The 17,818-nt window shown below is 35.9% G+C and overlaps 1 protein-coding gene across 1 annotated transcript in view; it reads left to right on the plus strand.

The window, feature by feature from the left end:
• The window catches only part of PKHD1L1 (PKHD1 like 1), a 61,783-nt gene that overhangs the window by 16,446 nt on the left and 27,519 nt on the right, over positions 1–17,818 (plus strand). The window contains exons 15-38 of the mRNA XM_089477260.1: positions 819–978; positions 1,168–1,297; positions 1,838–1,981; positions 2,415–2,572; positions 2,677–2,790; positions 3,496–3,654; positions 4,422–4,543; positions 4,884–5,038; positions 5,952–6,100; positions 7,603–7,750; positions 8,104–8,261; positions 8,764–8,886; positions 9,334–9,439; positions 9,858–9,977; positions 10,236–10,360; positions 11,753–11,885; positions 12,117–12,306; positions 13,092–13,231; positions 13,773–13,877; positions 14,540–14,728; positions 15,193–15,363; positions 15,689–15,903; positions 16,055–17,039; positions 17,459–17,704. Of these exons, the coding sequence (XP_089333386.1) occupies positions 819–978; positions 1,168–1,297; positions 1,838–1,981; positions 2,415–2,572; positions 2,677–2,790; positions 3,496–3,654; positions 4,422–4,543; positions 4,884–5,038; positions 5,952–6,100; positions 7,603–7,750; positions 8,104–8,261; positions 8,764–8,886; positions 9,334–9,439; positions 9,858–9,977; positions 10,236–10,360; positions 11,753–11,885; positions 12,117–12,306; positions 13,092–13,231; positions 13,773–13,877; positions 14,540–14,728; positions 15,193–15,363; positions 15,689–15,903; positions 16,055–17,039; positions 17,459–17,704 (4,445 nt within the window). The remainder of the gene's footprint in view (positions 1–818; positions 979–1,167; positions 1,298–1,837; positions 1,982–2,414; positions 2,573–2,676; positions 2,791–3,495; positions 3,655–4,421; positions 4,544–4,883; positions 5,039–5,951; positions 6,101–7,602; positions 7,751–8,103; positions 8,262–8,763; positions 8,887–9,333; positions 9,440–9,857; positions 9,978–10,235; positions 10,361–11,752; positions 11,886–12,116; positions 12,307–13,091; positions 13,232–13,772; positions 13,878–14,539; positions 14,729–15,192; positions 15,364–15,688; positions 15,904–16,054; positions 17,040–17,458; positions 17,705–17,818) is intronic.

The following is a 17,818-nucleotide window of genomic DNA, read 5'->3' on the forward strand; positions in this document are numbered from 1 at the left end:
AAAGCCCAGACACATATATTTTCAAATTTGATGAAAAACTGCTTTAAAAGAAAATGTCACATGGACCAGGTTCCATTAAAATACTTTGACGTGGCAGGTTTAATTCAGTAGTGATGTTTACTGTCCTAAATCCCAGAAGAAAGACTTTGCTATACTAATGATTCACATACAGTACAAAAGAGTTTAAAATCTGACCCCTTCCAATACCTGTGCATATTAAATTAACTATTTAAGTAAAGGGTAAAATTGTCTGCTCTGTGCATGTGCCGGGTGTCACTTTTACCGATCTAACATAAATCAGTCATGTTTAAAGGTAGTTTTTGTTCATCTAGAAATTCTAGCTAATATACATTTAAGATGTTGTAACATTTGGTGCACCCCGTTGCACTGCTTGGCTACAGATTTTTCCTAAAAAAAATCTCCATGTAGCCTTTTAAGCGGACACAAAACTGTTTTAAAACACGTAGTTGAATTGCAAACATTTTTTACCACCATGATCACAAACCATGTTTCTAGTGGAACCTTTAGTTAGCAGAGTAATACATTACCTTAGTGTATGTATATCTATATACGTGTATGTATATCTATATACGTATATATATATATATATATATATATATATATATATATATATATATATTGTGTTTACATGCAGTAATCACATTTTAACATTTGTTTGGAATTTATTTTTGTTAACGGTAATTATAATGTAAATCAGGTTTTTAACAAATATTTAAAAAAAAAAAAAAATAATTAAAAAAAAATATATATATATTATTACCTTGAATATTTATCACCTTGTATTTTTGTTTTTATAGCTATTATATTGAGTTTTACATCCTGAAAATGAATTCAGTGGCAACAGTAGATGTTGGCCTGTACAAAAAAGGCAGCTCCTATATCGAACAACAGACAAGAGATGCGGTTAATGAAATACAGAATATACAATCACAAGCAACTCAATTACAGGAAAAGCAAGTATGTACATAATGAACTACGGTATTTTATTTTTTCTCAATTAACTTCTATTTCTACATATTTTTTTCTTTACGTTTTGTGTGTTTAAAGAACAAAATGATGGTATTTAGTTGTTAAAAAACTTCCTGGAGTTATTCTCTTGCTACTGTACTTTTATTGTTATTTATAGTAAATTATTTATTTTTTCAGATTATTACTTTACAAAACTGGAACAAGTCAACATCTGTAGAGGAAGTGCAAACAATCACAGTTACAAAGTACTGCGAATTGGCTTGTTCAGCCCTAAACTTCAAATTAATCTATGACAGTGAGGCGACAGGTAAGGTGTTTTACAAATATGATGTCAGTTCTTTCACGATTTGTTCAACAAATAGACGTCCTCGTCACAGAGTTGAATGACTGTAAATCAGGATATTACACGCATTAAATTTAATAATTTAATATTGTTTAACGAGAGATCGGAAATAAAAGGATTAAATGGCATCAAGTCAGAGTCAACTCTTCCAACATTAATTCCAAGGCGAGCAAAGCAAGCCTTGTTATACCATCACTGAAATGGAAAAACATTTTTTTTTTGGTTTTTTTTTTCCAAATTTTTTTTTTAGCACGTTTTAAACAAAAAAAACATATTTTGTAACATATCCCTTTTTAGTATAATATGAAAAAACAGTAGGACACTTACCAATTACATTATTACAAAATGTTATGGAATATTTTAAGACAAGTTATTTTCAGGTTCAACACCGCCATAAAGTGGTACATCAGTGACGTCATCTATTGATTTAAAGTTCTTTTAACTATACAGGCTTGAAGCTCTCATTGCTCATGTATATTCATTTATTTTGCTTGCTCTCCGTAGATTATTTGTCCGCTGATGCCACCGCTAGTGAAGTTCAGTCTGCATTGAATAGTCTGTGGTCTCTTAAACCTGATAGCGTCCAAGTAACAATGGAAACGGCTGCCCAAAGCAATGTCTATCGTGTGACTTTCAATTCACAAAGAGGTGTGTGTGACCATAATATACCCTAACGGCTTCTAGATTGTAAGCTCCGCGGTGCAGTGCTGCAGAATATACCGTAATTGTGCTTTACATTCAAGACTTAAAAGTCATTGGAAAAAACAAAAATAAATTGGGATTCTAATAAAGTTTTCGGATTATTTTTACTTGAATCGTGTATTTTTCAAAGTGTAATATTTACAAAAAATCATATTTTTTGGATTTCTCATTGCTGTGTATTGATATTGACATTATTGATAATATTGAATGCATAGAAATTGTCATTGGATTTTGATTTGCAAGATGTATATATTAAGTTGAAATTCAACTCAAAAGTAATAGCAAAATAAAACAAAAACATTAAAAACCCTATTGTTATAGTTTGACAAATTTATACTTTATTACATTATTTCTCATGTTTCATTGTTTTTTTCTGTAGGGGATTTCAAGCTTCTTTCATATGAAATCCTTGAAGGAAGCAACATGACAGTGGATATTGTAGAGACTACTCCGGGGACACCAGACATGAATTCATTTACCTTAGTGTGGGATGGCATTTACTCCAAGCCTTTGCCACTAAATGCATCCTCTGGGGAGGTTTGTAGTGCAAGCTTACAATGTCATGCAACGGGATTGTGGCAGAAACTAAAAGTATCAGGTACTGCTTGTAGTTTCTATTAATGTTCCATTTCTAATCCTAGGTTCAAGAGGCAATATTGGATTTGGTTAGCTCTCAGTGTCCTGACGCAATTAATAATCAAACAGAAGGAACTGCAGTCAAATTCTTCAGGAATTATGAAACAGATTTCACACCGGTACGTATACCAACAAACAAACTGAGTGGACATTGTATGTCTGTGGCTCACTATTCACTAAAGTGGTTGGGCTTGGCACACAGGACAGGTAGTCAGACAATGCTGGTTCGGTACACGGAGCAAGTAGTCGGGAAGCCTGGTACGGAACACGGAGAAGGTTAGCAGGATGCAAAAAATGCTAGGCAGAGAGAAATCAAAATGTCAAGATAACTGGAGTTTCGGAATGCCAAACCCTCAAACCCAAATCAAGGACCACATTAGGGTATCTGTATGCTGCAACCTAGAACATTTAAACTATGGTGCTAAGCCTGCATCGCCCCCTAGTGCACATCACAGGGATGTCTCCTGGTCTGCTCCTGACCTGTCGTGACCGTGCAGGAGATCGACATTAAGTGAGCTAGCCCTAGCTTGGATGCCACAGAAGGGTCTCCTGGATGTGACGGCTTTGAGTGTATCTATCTATCTATCTATTTATCTATCTATCATAGAAGAAGCACAAGAATAAGAATGTAAACCATTTAAATATTTGGTTTAGTAAATGCTTACTTTTAAAATAACGGGACATGATAAACTAATAGTTTTTTGTTGCTGAGGTTAATTATGTACATACATGCTGTATAGCTCCCTTTAACAAATGATACGGTAATCTATCAAGTTCCTAGATAACTGCTTGCTAATAACAGTGTCTTCTGCTTCTGCCCACAGGTGGATCATTCCCGTGGAATTTTGACATCTGATACAGAAACCTTCTGTGGGCGTTTTTCTTTAAAGAATCCAGAAATGTTGTTTCATTTTGCAGATCTTAAACCCCCGACCACATCTCAAGTGTCCTATGGTTCCATTTCACTGACTATACACAGCAAGGTATGTTAACTAATTGAGTTAATTGAGGCATCCTAATTTCTTGGCATACTGACCAGCTCATACCATGCAACAGAAATTGAATGGGATGTTGTGTACATTTCTGATGACCCCATCTCCAGGAGGATATAGATACTATAGAAATAAGGGACACAGAAATATGGTTTGCTTGATAAAATATATGAAAAAAAGACGACATGCATAGAGAGGGAGGGGATGTGATCAAAACATTTAGTTGGGTAACGTAGTAATTTAGGCGAAAAAAACACGCGTGTTCATCAAGTTCAACCTTGTATTTTTCAAAGTGTAATATTAAAAAAAAAAATCATATTTTTTGGATTTCTCATTGCTGTGTATTGATTTTGACATTACTGATAATATTGAATGCATAGAAATTGTCAAATGTAGGATTTTTATTTGCAAGCTGTACTGTATGTAACTAAAAAGTAATATCAATATAACACAAAAAATAAAAACCCTTGCTGCTGATCCAGAAGAAGGCAGCCCGGGCAGTGCAGTGATTTCGAATTGTGCCTTCAAAAAGGAAAGAAATTACTTCTTAAGGCTTAAAGTAAAACTTTTACGATGAAACGCTTCTTAGAAATAAAACTGAGTTGCCAAGTTTGAAACATCATTCTCCATAGTATTCCTTCCCATTTCATACACAACACAATCTACATGATATCCTTCTTCCTATTTGACATGATATTGTCTTCTCTACTTAAACGGATGTAGAACAGCTAATGATATCTGATATATTCTGTTTGCAGCTGTGTTTTGCATATAAAGGATACTTGTCAAACTTCATTGGTATCAATTTTCAATATGAGGACTCCACTGGTACCAGCACAGTGAGCGGCCAGTTCGGTTATAACTTTGCTCAGGAAGAGAGGTAAGGACTGTTTCTATGAATTTTAGTGTTTTCCGTTAATTTTGGATTTATAGACCAATGTCTCTGCATCTTTCATCATATACTCTACATCTGAAGGTCAATATACCACCAATATTGCCAATACACTGCCTATACCTGCAGTGAATCAGCCATCACGTTATAATGCTTTACATATCTGTTATTTGGATTATACACAATGCACTCTTCTGTTTACCTGTTTAAATATTTTAGAATTATTTTTTAATATTGTTTTCAAGTGATCAGTGAAAATAAAACGTGTGTATATTTAAATATCACGCGGTCCATAAAGTCAACTAGAATTGTATTTTCTTTTTTGCAGTTGGACATACACCTGTATAGACATGCTGAGTCTTATAAGATCGAAATACTCAGGCAAAAACTTTCTTGTTAATTGGATTAGTTTACAGCCCTCGCAAAACTTATACATTGATGACCTGTACATTGGACAGATTGAAACAACTAATAATCTAAATGGTAAAGTTTTTTTTTTCCATTTATAACTTGAATATAAGTGTCTGCTTGTAATCTCTTCAAACAAAGGGGTTTATTCAATAAAGCTGCTGATGAATCGTGGTTTGAAAACAGTGAATTCATTATGCGTTATGAAGGGCTTGGGCTGGCCCTGCAGAATGCATAATTCAATTGACAAGGAGTCTTTCAAGAAGTCTCATTGACTTAGTTTTTACCCCAGCAGAAGGCCACTGGGGTTGTTCCTCATAACCTATAGTCAAGTTGGTGAGTAGCCAACTCCCACGTTATTGAATAATGCCCCGGTGTTAAACCAGTCTGCACATATTGGTTGCCTGTACCAATATCAATGAATGCTCCTGGACTGGCTATATGTGTTACCCTCCATGGGGCAGACATTCACCAAGACCCATTCATTTTGAGTGACTTGTAAATGAGGTAGGCAAGAATTATTCAGTGTAAGCAAACATGAATACCCCAAAACAGCAGCTACAGCGAGAGAAGACTAGGTATATAGTCTACATGCAGTTATCCATACCAGCAAAAATATACATGAGAAGAAGAGGAGCTGTACAGGACTGGGTGGAGAAACTATTATATATATTAATAATAATATATATTGGTAAAACTTGATGGGTAAGAAGGAAAGATGGTTGACATTTCCGTAGATGATGTACACTCTGTTAATAGGTTCTATAGTTTTGTGCTGATGACCTAGGTCATAGAAAAACCCCTTTACGACATATTGGTATCTGGTACTACTTGGTACTGAAGATTATACCTTCAAAATGAAAGGAGTTAACTTTGAACTTTAGGAAATAAACTTTAAAGACAGACCGTCAATGACAATACTGCTAAAGATGTGTCGGTTTTCACTAGCATTAGACTGTATTCATTTTCTTTCTTGTGTTTTGTATAGTTGTAAGAAGACGTCCAGCTTTAGCCAACAAAGGAATATTTATTAACAGTGTTAGCGTGACAAGTGGCCCTACAGATCAATATACCGTTACAATTCAACCATTTAACTGTGGATTTAATCTACCACTATTTTCAGTCGGCTTTGGAGAGGTAAGTACGGGATTGATATAATAAACATTATTAGGTTTGTTTTTCAGACCTGTTAATGAAAAATAGTAGAGCGATAGAGAGATCTGTTATCCCAGTCTCACCACGACAGTATTCACTTCCCAGTTCTCCCTGTTGCTAGTTTAACTGTGTATATGTAAATAATCTCAACGTTAGCATCTTTAACTATCATGGAGAATTCAGTAAACTCATTAGGGCTTTTCCTTAAGTAGCTCAGATTCCCCAAGATGAGACAACACAATTATTGTTCTGGATTATAATGGGACCAAGATAGCCCTTTAAGTTCTTTAGTGAACATCTGACATGAAAACTTTCTGGTATTTTCATTGCAGATCTATTTGCATCCTAACTGAGCCCTTCTGATATACATAGTGTAGTTCACAGAGAATGTTAATTAAAAGAAATGAGGCGGGAAAAGCCTGCAATTAAGTTTAAAAAGGAACTTGTATTATTCCATACTAGATAAAAATAAGGGTAATTAAATTAAAAGCACTCAGATAAGACTCGTATTATGTAATAAAAGAATTACCTAGTTTTTGCAAATTCTAAAGTGTCTAACTAACTAGTAGATTAAGTAATTCTATAAAAAAAAAACTATATCCCTATCTAACATGTAAGCCTACCAAAATATCAGCTGTAATGTGGACCAAAATGAGAGATATTTGGTCCTCACATAGAGATATTGGCACTTAACTCTCGCTACATTATTTCAAACCTTACACCAAACCGCTACATTATTTCAAACCTTACACCAAATCGTTACATTATTTCAAACCCTACACCAAATCGCTACATTATTTCAAACCTTACACCAAATTGTTACATTATTTCCAACCCTACACCAAATTGTTACATTATTTCAAACCCTACACCAAATCGTTACATTATTTCAAACCCTACACCAAATCGTTACATTATTTCAAACCCTACACCAAATCGTTACATTATTTCAAACCCTACACCAAATCGTTACATTATTTCAAACCCTACCCCAAATCGTTACATTATTTCAAACCTTACACCAAATCGTTACATTATTTCAAACCTTACACCAAATCGTTACATTATTTCAAACCTTACACCAAATCGTTACATTATTTCAAACCTTACACCAAATCGCTACATTATTTCAAACCTTACACCAAATCGCTACATTATTTCAAACCCTACACCAAATCGCTACATTATTTCAAACCCTACACCAAATCGCCACTAGTATAAACACTGATATACCTGTGCTAACTACCAGGCTGAAGTAAAACACTTGAGGAGAGTATTACCTTATGGTAAAGGAAAGAAATACATTCATTGAGGAGAGCTCTTTAGTATAGTTAGTAGGTTTGTTGGGTTGAAACATTTTTGTCTGTTTAAGCTTACTATTTGGGGCCAACATGACTCTGTTAACATGCATTCATTATTTTACAATTGTTATAAATATTAATACTAAAGATTTAAAGAAAAAACTATTATATAATTTTTAACAGAACACTGAAAATAACACTGAAAATGCAGCAACTTACAGAGCACCTTCATGGCCTCAAAATGCAGTTATTCAAATAAATAGGACGCAGGCGGCCTCACCACCCATAGGAGGAACGTTCAGTGTCCAAGCTTATGGAAAGGAAATTAAAGGTGAGAGAAGGGTTTCAATCACATTTCAGTTGATTCTAGGCATTGACTCCTCTGGTATAAATGAGGTTACTCGACTTTGGGCCGTTAATCAACTTTGATTATTCTAAGTATTCCCTGGTTAATTACTGATGTCCCATGTAGGCCAGAGCCCTCATAATTATTGCTATGTATGCCTATGACATTGAAGTTTTATAGATTGGCTTATGTCCCAACATCAACAAAGTGCACTGTAGTCAGGAACTATATTGTGTTTCCTTGAGAAATGTCCTATAACACCATAGAATAAATCTGCTCATAACGATAGCAGAAAGAGTCAAAGACCATGCAGTCAATTGCGCCATTTTTGTTTTCAGGACTAAAGGCTGACATTTCACGGACAGATTTGCAATACGCATTGCAGACCATCCCAGAGCTGGGTCAGGTATCTGTCTCCTCAAGGACCGGAGGATGCTCTGGATACACATGGCAAATCAAGTTCTTAACAGCTTCTGGCTACCAACCCCTTTTACAGGTATTGGATTATAGAAATAGATTAAGGTCGTCCTGGCCAGGGAGTAAGAAGGTCTAATGTCCCTTACGCAGCTCCAAGCCCTGTGGTCCCAAAAATGGGCAAATGGAGGACCTGAAATGTAAAGACCCGATGCACAACAATTACAAGCCATCCCTTACAAATTTACTTATGTTTTTATTTTTCAATCAGTACAATACTTTTTCAGTACATTACAGCGATTATTCTGGGACCATTTTTACAAATTCTCTGTCTTGCACTTTTTTTGTGCCTTAATCCTCCTTATGAGGAAATTCTATATTCCAAAACATGCATTCACTAAATTAAAGGCATATGGGACAATAGGCATTAAAGCCAGGTCAAAATGAATGTCCATAGTTAGGGATTCTGTTGGGGTACTATAGGCTGTTGCAAGATAATTACTTTGGACGATCAAAAAAATAATATTACTTGGAATAACACAAGCTTGTAAATGCTTCTAAATGTAAATCTTTCTCATGAACAGATAAATGACTCTACAGTTACGGGTGTTAATGCAAAAATATCAGCTGTAAAAGTGAGAGATGGTGGCTTATTCCGTCAACAACTCATTGGAGATATTTTGAGAACTCCACATGAGCAGCCACAGGTACAGTATTTAATTACACGTAAACAGAATTGATGCGGGCCAGAAATCCTGGGCTCCAGGACATTCAACCTCCTCAAAGATAGTCCTCAATGTCCCAGCAGTGCAGGTGTTCCGGATCTTCTCAGAGAAGCACAGAAGTATCGTTCAGTATTTATATAAAAAGTAACAGGCGTATTTATTTGTGTATCTTTATACCTATTAGGCTAATACGGTAGGTAGCTTCTGAATTGTGAATGTCCTCATGAAGAAAGCAACTAAATAAACGTTACAACAAGAATGCTTTTAAAGAAATACGGTTACCAGTGTCTCAGCTCCTCACAAAGCTTGACAAAAGTTTTTGAATAGTACAATCGGGCCGCTGCTCCTTATATTTCGTGCAAATAGCCCAGGTTCACATAAATGGATGATTGAAATCTGTGGACCAACTATCATACTCTTTATTTATAGGTTGAGGTCTACATCAATGGGATACCATCCAAGTGTTCTGGTAATTGTGGATTTAAATGGGTTGCTGAGCAAACTCCAGCAATTGAAAGCCTTAATGTTACTGCAGGTAAGTTGTACATTGTATGTTGAGAAAACGTAATACGCTACAGTAAACTTTCCAATAAGTAGATAGTGTGCCGTTTACCTTATTAATGGTCACTTAATAATGTTGGTACAAAATAGTATTAACGTACTAGATAGTATGAAGAATAGTTCTGCTGTTCTCTTCACCAGGGATATATTTCTTGACAGAAATATATCAACTTAGATTCATTAACCGATAAAATGTATCCCTGTTTTGTTTTTTGATCTACGCAAGGTACGAAGGTCCATTGCCTTACGCCAGCCTCAGCTTGTATGCTTTATTGTTTCCCAAATAAAACGTATTGCGAATAAGAGTTTTCTATTATGTGACGGAGAAAGACAAACTTATATATGTAAAACATTTGTAATTCTTGATGATGTATAATTGTGGTTTCTTCCAGGGTTGAATGAGGATGAGCAGGTGTTAATAATGAATGGTAAAGGATTCTCAGAGAGCTCAGTGAACGATACAACCTATGTAACAATCGGTGAAGTGAACTGTCCTATTATCAATGTGACTGGTAAGTGATTTTTTTTAATAAAAATGTTGCTACTTAACTCTAGAAGCAGTTTTTTTTACTTGGGTACCAACCACCAAGGAACATTTCTCCATATCTTCATATCCATTCCTATCATATTTATAGTATTGTCGATTACCAAATTATTTGTAACACTGATGAGGTATGTAACTTTTCGTAAGTATCATTGAACTAATATTCCATTCTATTATACCTATGTGTACAAGCTGATGAAATCAGATGCCTCATACAAAAATCAAGTGCGGGAACATTTCCGATCAGAGTATACGTCGCAGGAGCTGGATTTGCACCCTCCGGGGGAAACTTTACCTTCACGCACCAAATCACCATCACTTCGGTTTCACCATCTGCAGGAAGTCTTGCAGGTAAAATAAAATGTTTACTATTCTTCATATGAAATTCAAATTGCCAAAAAGTAAACCAATTTGAGCTTATTTTAAGAAAGAGGTGGATGTAAAGCCCGTTTCATTTTTACTTTAATCCAAATAAATTAATAGAATTCATACCCTGGATAAATTGATAAACAACAAATCAGGTAATAAATTAAATAAAAATAATGACTTTGTTACAATAAGTCACAAATACAACTATGGGTGGATGCATTTTTTTGTAATTCGGCCTATCCTTCTTCTCTCTGTAGGGGGTACTTTGGTAACAATAGGTGGAAGCGGTTTTAGCACCGACTCGGTCGTACAGTTTGGAGGCGCTGGCTGTGATGTAGAATTTGCTAGTCTGACTTTTATTCACTGCAGAACCCAAACAGTAAGTTGATAATGTGTCATTGTGGCAATTTAAGACTGTTTTTTTTATATGTTATTCTTCTAAACGTTGTGTGCATTAGATATGTGACCCACACTTTTGGCAGGGTAACATATTTTGTAGGTTTTTGTAAGAAGTTCGGTTTTGGAGTGATTTAGTTTTAGGAAATGTGCAGACATCCAGCCAAAGGCAAAGCAGTTACTTACACGATCAATAACAGAGAGATTGGGACAGGATAGGTAGATCTGGGTGTCATCGGTGTGCGGGTGTTATTGAAAGCCAAAGGTTGAGATTAGTTTGAAGACAAAGTGTTATCGGCAGTGTAACATTTTTGTATTTCATATATGTATTTAATGGGTGTTCTCTTTTTACTAATTTTAGTAATTAAGTCCTTTTTATATCGCCAAAGAAATTATTAAAACTGTGCTTATTCAGCCCTATATTGCTCAGTTATCACTGAGTGATACCAAGGTTTATTACTGGATATTATAGCATGCTAGTGATGGGTAACTATTTTTTATTATTTTATTATATTATTATATCTTTTGTTTATATAGCGGCAACAGATTCTGGAGTGTCCTACAATAGGTTATGCAGAAAATAGCAAATAAAACCAACCGTGGGGCAGAAAATCTAGAGGTATCTTACACTCTAATGGGAGGACAGAACTGATACACAGGGGTGAAATATTTGAGGAGCAATGGACTAGTAGAAAATATATTGCTAAAAACACAGGGAATCCATTGGGCACGTTGTGACTGGACATAAGTGTAATGCAAAGTGTAGAGAGTAACAAGAGGTACAGAGATAAGGCGCTAGAGATGGGATAGCATAGGTTGGCAGTGAAGCCTCCATCAAATTGGTGTAGGGTGGCATATCCCTAAATGTATTAAAAGTGCTAGTTGTCACCCTTTCTGGTTACTCTCATGTCTCCTATAAATGTTTATTAGAGGGAGATGGGAAACCTTTTAAATATGTTTTTCATCTTTTATTCCCAGGGATCAGAAGGATCTGTGGACATTGTTGTTTTTACCAATGGAATGAACAGAACCTTAGAACAGTCTTTTCTTTACAGCTCTTCGTATACACCAGTCATCACCGAACTTAGCCCAAACAGCGTTAATGTTTTGGGTAAGGTTTGCAACATTGGATGTGAATAAATGAATAGCAATTCTACAATAAAAAAACTATATTGCATAATCCTTTTGTAAGTTGTATTTTTCTAAAGGAAACATAGAAAGTGTTAGCAGATAAGAACCATTTGGCCCATCTAGTCTGCCCAACCAGAGAAGGAGAAGTAAAGGCCAAAAGAGAGCACTATCTTTAGTAAATAAAACTAACTTCACATTTTATCTTTTGTAGGAAACACAAGTTTGATTATTTCTGGATTTAACTTCAGCATCCAGTCGACAGAAAGTGCAGTTTTTATTGGAAAGAAACTTTGTAAAATACTTGAGTGGAACCCAACAAATATCACGTGCATCTTACCTTCACATCTACCTGGAACGTACACTGTCTTGGTACAGGTTGCAGATTGGGGCTTTGCATCAAGGTAAACACAACACAAAATCGTGTGCCATAACTATAGTATGGGCAGTACCCAAGGCCGGCCATCTTTAATGATAATGGGGCCCCGGGTGAGATCCTCCCAGTGGGCCATGAGTAATACTTTTCGACCAGCCATCTACTTTGATGATCACCTGGCCAGGTCACACATTATTATCTGTCAACCAGGAGAAAATAAATGATAGCATGGCTGTTGAGTAGAGCCAAGGGAAAACTCCTGTGAGCCCCTACGGTAAGCCTGGGCAGAGCAGCTGCCTCTTTTGTCCTGTCTTAATGATGGCTTTAGTAGTTTTAAATAAAAAGAGGTCATTTTAATTCAAACTCAATAAATTCAACATTGGTCCATTAAGTATAAAGACTACCGTAAGAGTATAACACATCCTAAAATGTAACACGATTTGGAGCTGTAAAAAAAAAACCTTCTTCAGGTTTTCCGCACCAATTCTTAAATATATTACAAATTTAAAAAGATATTAAAAAGGAAGCCAATCAGAAAGGTGAAATCCATGGGATTGATCATCAACGGGAGACACAAGAAATATACGGTAATTGATAGTCTTTTACTGAAACATTGTTAGAACTTTCGTATGGAGGGATGAAAATGTTAACAAAATATATAAGCAGGTTGTAATATGACCAGTGTTGAAATGTTAATATTAATATTATTAATTATTGCTTAATTTTGAAGGGGCCATGCTGATACATGCAACTATTTGTTTTGAATCAGTCAATAACATGGGTTAAAAAATATCTTTCTGGATTCTTTTTTAGTGAAGGGAATACATCCATTGAGTATATTCTACAAGTGAACAGCATCTTTCCGCAGTACGGATCTCTTTACGGCGGGACTGAGATCACATTAAAAGGGTCTGGATTTCATTCAGTCCCTGAAAATAATGAAGTTCGAATAGGTATTTTAGCTTTGTGTTATTGTAATAATGTTAGCTACTATAGATCATTAATTCAACTCTATTTGGTAGAAATGTTTGGAATTATAAAGGGTCGGGTTAGTGTAGTCTGTGCTTGGTGGAGATTACCGAAAGTGAAGCACGTGCTTGATCAAGGCTAATGCATTTGATAAGTGAAGCATTTGATTGTGAAAGTGATTGATTTTCAGACGTATTAGCGTGTCTGGATCATTGAAAATTTAGTCATTAGTTGTAGGTAATAACGTTTATTGGTTCAAGAGAAAGATGAACTATCCTATTAGCTTTGAGGACCTTAAAGTTTTTTTATATGAGTCTACACTGTTTTATATGTAAAACAGTAAAATAAAAGTGTCACATACAATAAATGGCTCTTCTCCTGGACAAATATGGCAATCATTTTCTGGATTGTCACAAAAGATTTTCCCAGTCTAGAAAAGGGGTTATACTTCAAGGTGTATTGTTTCGGCTGCTTTGTAAGTAACAACATTTATATTCTCATTGCCATACCTTATTTTTTTGTTAGGTTCTGTTCCATGCAATGTTACGTCCAGTTCAGCAAGTGAACTAACATGTGTTATTCAAAGGCCTGGAAAAATATACACTGTGACTAATAATGGAAAACATTCAGGTACGTATTACTTAGTTCTAGGTAGAATGACTCCAATGGATGCCAATGTCCAGAGGAGTTAAAAGGCAAAAGTCCCAATAAACCTCCCCACTGGTTCTGTCTCCTCTACGGTTGTTTCCCAGTCATAGTTCCAGAGTAACTTGGCAAGAATAGGAGACAATGCATTTATTCAAAGGACCATGTTTTGGAGGAACTGAAAATAAGAATAGATGAGGAGATTAATTCTGGGTTTTTATCATGCTTTTGGGTCCTCTAAACATAGAAACATGGGATTTGGCAGCAGATAAGAAACTTTCAGCCCCTCTAGAACATTTTTCCTGCTGTAAAATCTCTACATTTTATTCAATAATTGGTCTTGAATAGGGTTATGCCTATGTCAAGTATGTCTTATCCTCTTTTTGTCTTAAAAAAGACTTACATACATTTACACATATATTACAGCCCTGCATAAACATGATGAGGCCGCAGGCTGGTAGTAGAATTTACTTGTAGACTTTACTTATAGTACACATTTTATAAATTATGTATTGATAACAGAAAAAAATTATTAAGTATTTGGTGCTTGTGTGCATGGCGTATAGGAAGATAGAAATATTGGAAGTGGAGACATACTATATAAAAAATCAGTGTCTGAAAGTAATTTAAGAATATATTTATTGCAGTGTATGGAGTTGGATATGCTTGGACACCGTCGAGATTGGATATATTTCCTGGGGATACGGTGGTGTGGACCTGGGGGGCGCAGTCCTCTTTAATGAACATTGGATACAGAGTATTCTCTGTTTCTGATCCGGCAAATGTCACTTATGATGGTGAAGGATTTATCAGTGGAAAGAACAAGCTTTCATCAGGTATATCTCTGGTTTCCCAGAATCACGCACAAAAGCTGCTTAGGATGCACAAACTTCTACAGTAATGTTTCTTGTGTTCTATCAATACGTCAGATGGCCAACCTGCTAGGTTCTTTACCTCCTTTATCGTTCGTAAAGAACAGTAAACATTTGGTCTTGCTAAATTGATTGGAAAAAAACATACCCAAGTATGCAAGGTACAAATAAAATGTTAGATTTGGGTACAAGATATTGTTATTATCATAGCAACCAAGATAATGATTCAGTAAGATGGGACATTATTGGCTCCAGTGATAGTAACACTTTTTAACTTTGCCCCAGAATAACTTTTTATGCATAATTCCAACACAGGTTTAACAAAGGGTATTCACCATACAAGCCACAAATAATCAACCGATTCAAAACATTAAAAAACATTTGAAGTTATTGATATATTGAATCTAACCTTTTGATTGTATGTGTAGGTGTCTTCTCATACCAGTTCACGGCTCCCGGAGTCTATTACTACAGCAGTGGTTACGTCGACAATAGCGCAAGCATTTTCTTACAAGGCGTGATCTATGTGTCCCCGGGTGAGGATAATTATGGTGCGCTTCACTTATCTGTTAGCGGAATAGAAGCCAAGTACCTTCCAGGTAAAAAAAAAACAACTCCCTAAAATTGCTTTAGAAAAAAATATATATAAAAAAGAAAGTATAAAAGGAAACATTCAAAGGGAAGCTTTTGTGACTCTTCCATCTTTTCCTGTGTTAGCCCAATAAAAAGAAGGATTCCATGTTCAGTAACGTGTAAGTTTGCAAGAGAGTTGGATATTTCTAACCCCTGAGTTAATTCAGTAACTTTCGAGATATCTCACTTTGTTCATTTGTGTAATATATACATATTTCCATATAGTATAAGTGATTATGTTGAGTATAAGTGCTTACGAGCTAACTCTTGAGTCTTTTATGTTTTGAACAGCTCCTGCCTCATTCTATCCATCACCAAACTGTACATCACCGGACCCGGACTGTCCTCGGGTTTCTAACGTTTCCCTGAGTAACAGATCGATTTGGTTTGGGTTTTCAAAGTGCTACTCTCCATCTATAACCAGCATAACCCCATCTTCTGGAACAATATATGACTTAATAACCATCAATGGAACTGGCTTCAGTGATACCCCATGTGCTATTCAGGTACGTTAACAAAAAAGCTAGTGATCTAAATCAAATGTGATCTCACATTGTTCCACAAGGTGAGAAAGGTGATAAATGTAACTATTAATTTAATTAAATAAATAACAAACATAGCCGTAAATAATGTGGGTTTTATTTATTTATTTATCAGGTCTCCATTGGAAAATACCCTTGTAGGGTTACTTATTCTGATAAAAATTCAATCACGTGTCAACTAGATCCACAGAACGCCATGTCTGTTGGTGTTGCAGAAATCGTTTCAGTAACGGTCAACAACTACGGAAACGCCATCAACACAATAAGCAATGAAATGGGCCGACGCTTTGTCCTTTTGCCTCATATAGACTTTGTCCAACCCAGAAATGGATCTAATACAGGATACACCCGTTTAACCATACACGGCACAGGGCTTTCAGACAGCAGTAACAGCACCCGCATTGAAGGGCTTCGCTGTTCTATCGTATCTGTAAATTACACCGATATTTTATGTGACACAGAACCAGGTTACTTACAGGACATAGAAGTAAAAGTTGATGTACGTGGGATCCCTACTCAATGCAAAGGCTCCTGTTTCTTCTCCTACACTAATGAAGCCACCCCGGTCATTAACAATGTGAGCCCCACTGTCGTGCGGAACATTACTACTACATTTTATATAAATGGAACTGGCTTTGGCACAGATGCTGGTGACATTTTGGTTTACGTAGGAGACGTCAAGTCGGAGATAGTAGATGTTAATGACGCAGCTATTACCTGCTTTATCAAGCCTCTTCCAGTTGGCAACTATTCTGTAAAAGTTATAGTTCTAAGTAAAGGTTTGGCATCCGGAAGTTTCAGTGTGAATAGTCCTGCCGAGGCATCACTTCAAACAACATCTGGAAGCATAGAAGGAGGCACAGTTCTGGTGGTCCAAGGAAATGGATTTGAACCTCTTAGCACTACAGTGTTAGTTGGAGGAATTCCGTGCCCAATTATCTCAGTGGCTCCCGGTGAAATTCAATGTCTTACACCACCTACAACATCCGCACGTACTTCACCAGTCTCCATCACCGTAAGATCTATCACTTACCCAGCTCTAAGCTTCTCGTATTCAGAGACCGACACGCCTACAGTAACGTCCGTTGTTCCAGAAACAGGTATCAGTATTAATATTAAACAGATCTAGCCCTTCTTGACCTACTTTTTATTTAATAATATCTATTGATCTTGCTATTTTATTTCCTTAGCTTTTAGACATAGAATTAAAAAAATATTTTATAACATTATATTACCACTGAGCAGAATTATACAGTATCTGCATTTACTACTTTTACAATGCATGTCAAAATAATTTTCACTCATTATAATATTTCTAAAATGTAAAGGAAATAATGTTATTGATAGTTAACAATACACTAAGTTAATAATTCAGATACATATTTAAGTTTTTCATTATATATATATTATATGAAAGTTTACTTTAAGTAAACTTTAAAATAAGATTGTGTGAACCACGTCACAAAGCAGACGATGTTAGTTAAACTCCGAAGTTCCTGACCATATCTGTTGTGTATAGGACCAGTGGGAACGTTAATCACCATTTCTGGATCACGTTTTGGTGTGGATGCCGCACTGGTTTACGTGACTATCGGTGGCGCCGAATGTAACATAAGCAGCGTCTCAGACGACCAGCTTCAGTGTAATGTTGGAAATCATTCTGGAGGAACCTTCTCGGTCAGGCTGCAAAACGAGAAAGGATTTGCAAGATCGACTGCGAGTTTTAAATACGAACTTACAATGACAAACGTCTCCCCAAGTCAGGGTAAGTAACACAAAAACAGAAATCACACAGCCCATTTCAGCTTCATCCGTACTTAATAATTACATCATAACGACGTTGTTCTTCCCGGGTGATAATCTCACTGTGAGTTAATAT

This window comes from Sceloporus occidentalis, unplaced genomic scaffold (assembly GCF_023333645.1).
Source record: "Sceloporus occidentalis isolate IW3139 unplaced genomic scaffold, rSceOcc1.0.p SCAF_11, whole genome shotgun sequence".
In the NCBI taxonomy this organism is placed as follows: domain Eukaryota; kingdom Metazoa; phylum Chordata; class Lepidosauria; order Squamata; family Phrynosomatidae; genus Sceloporus; species Sceloporus occidentalis.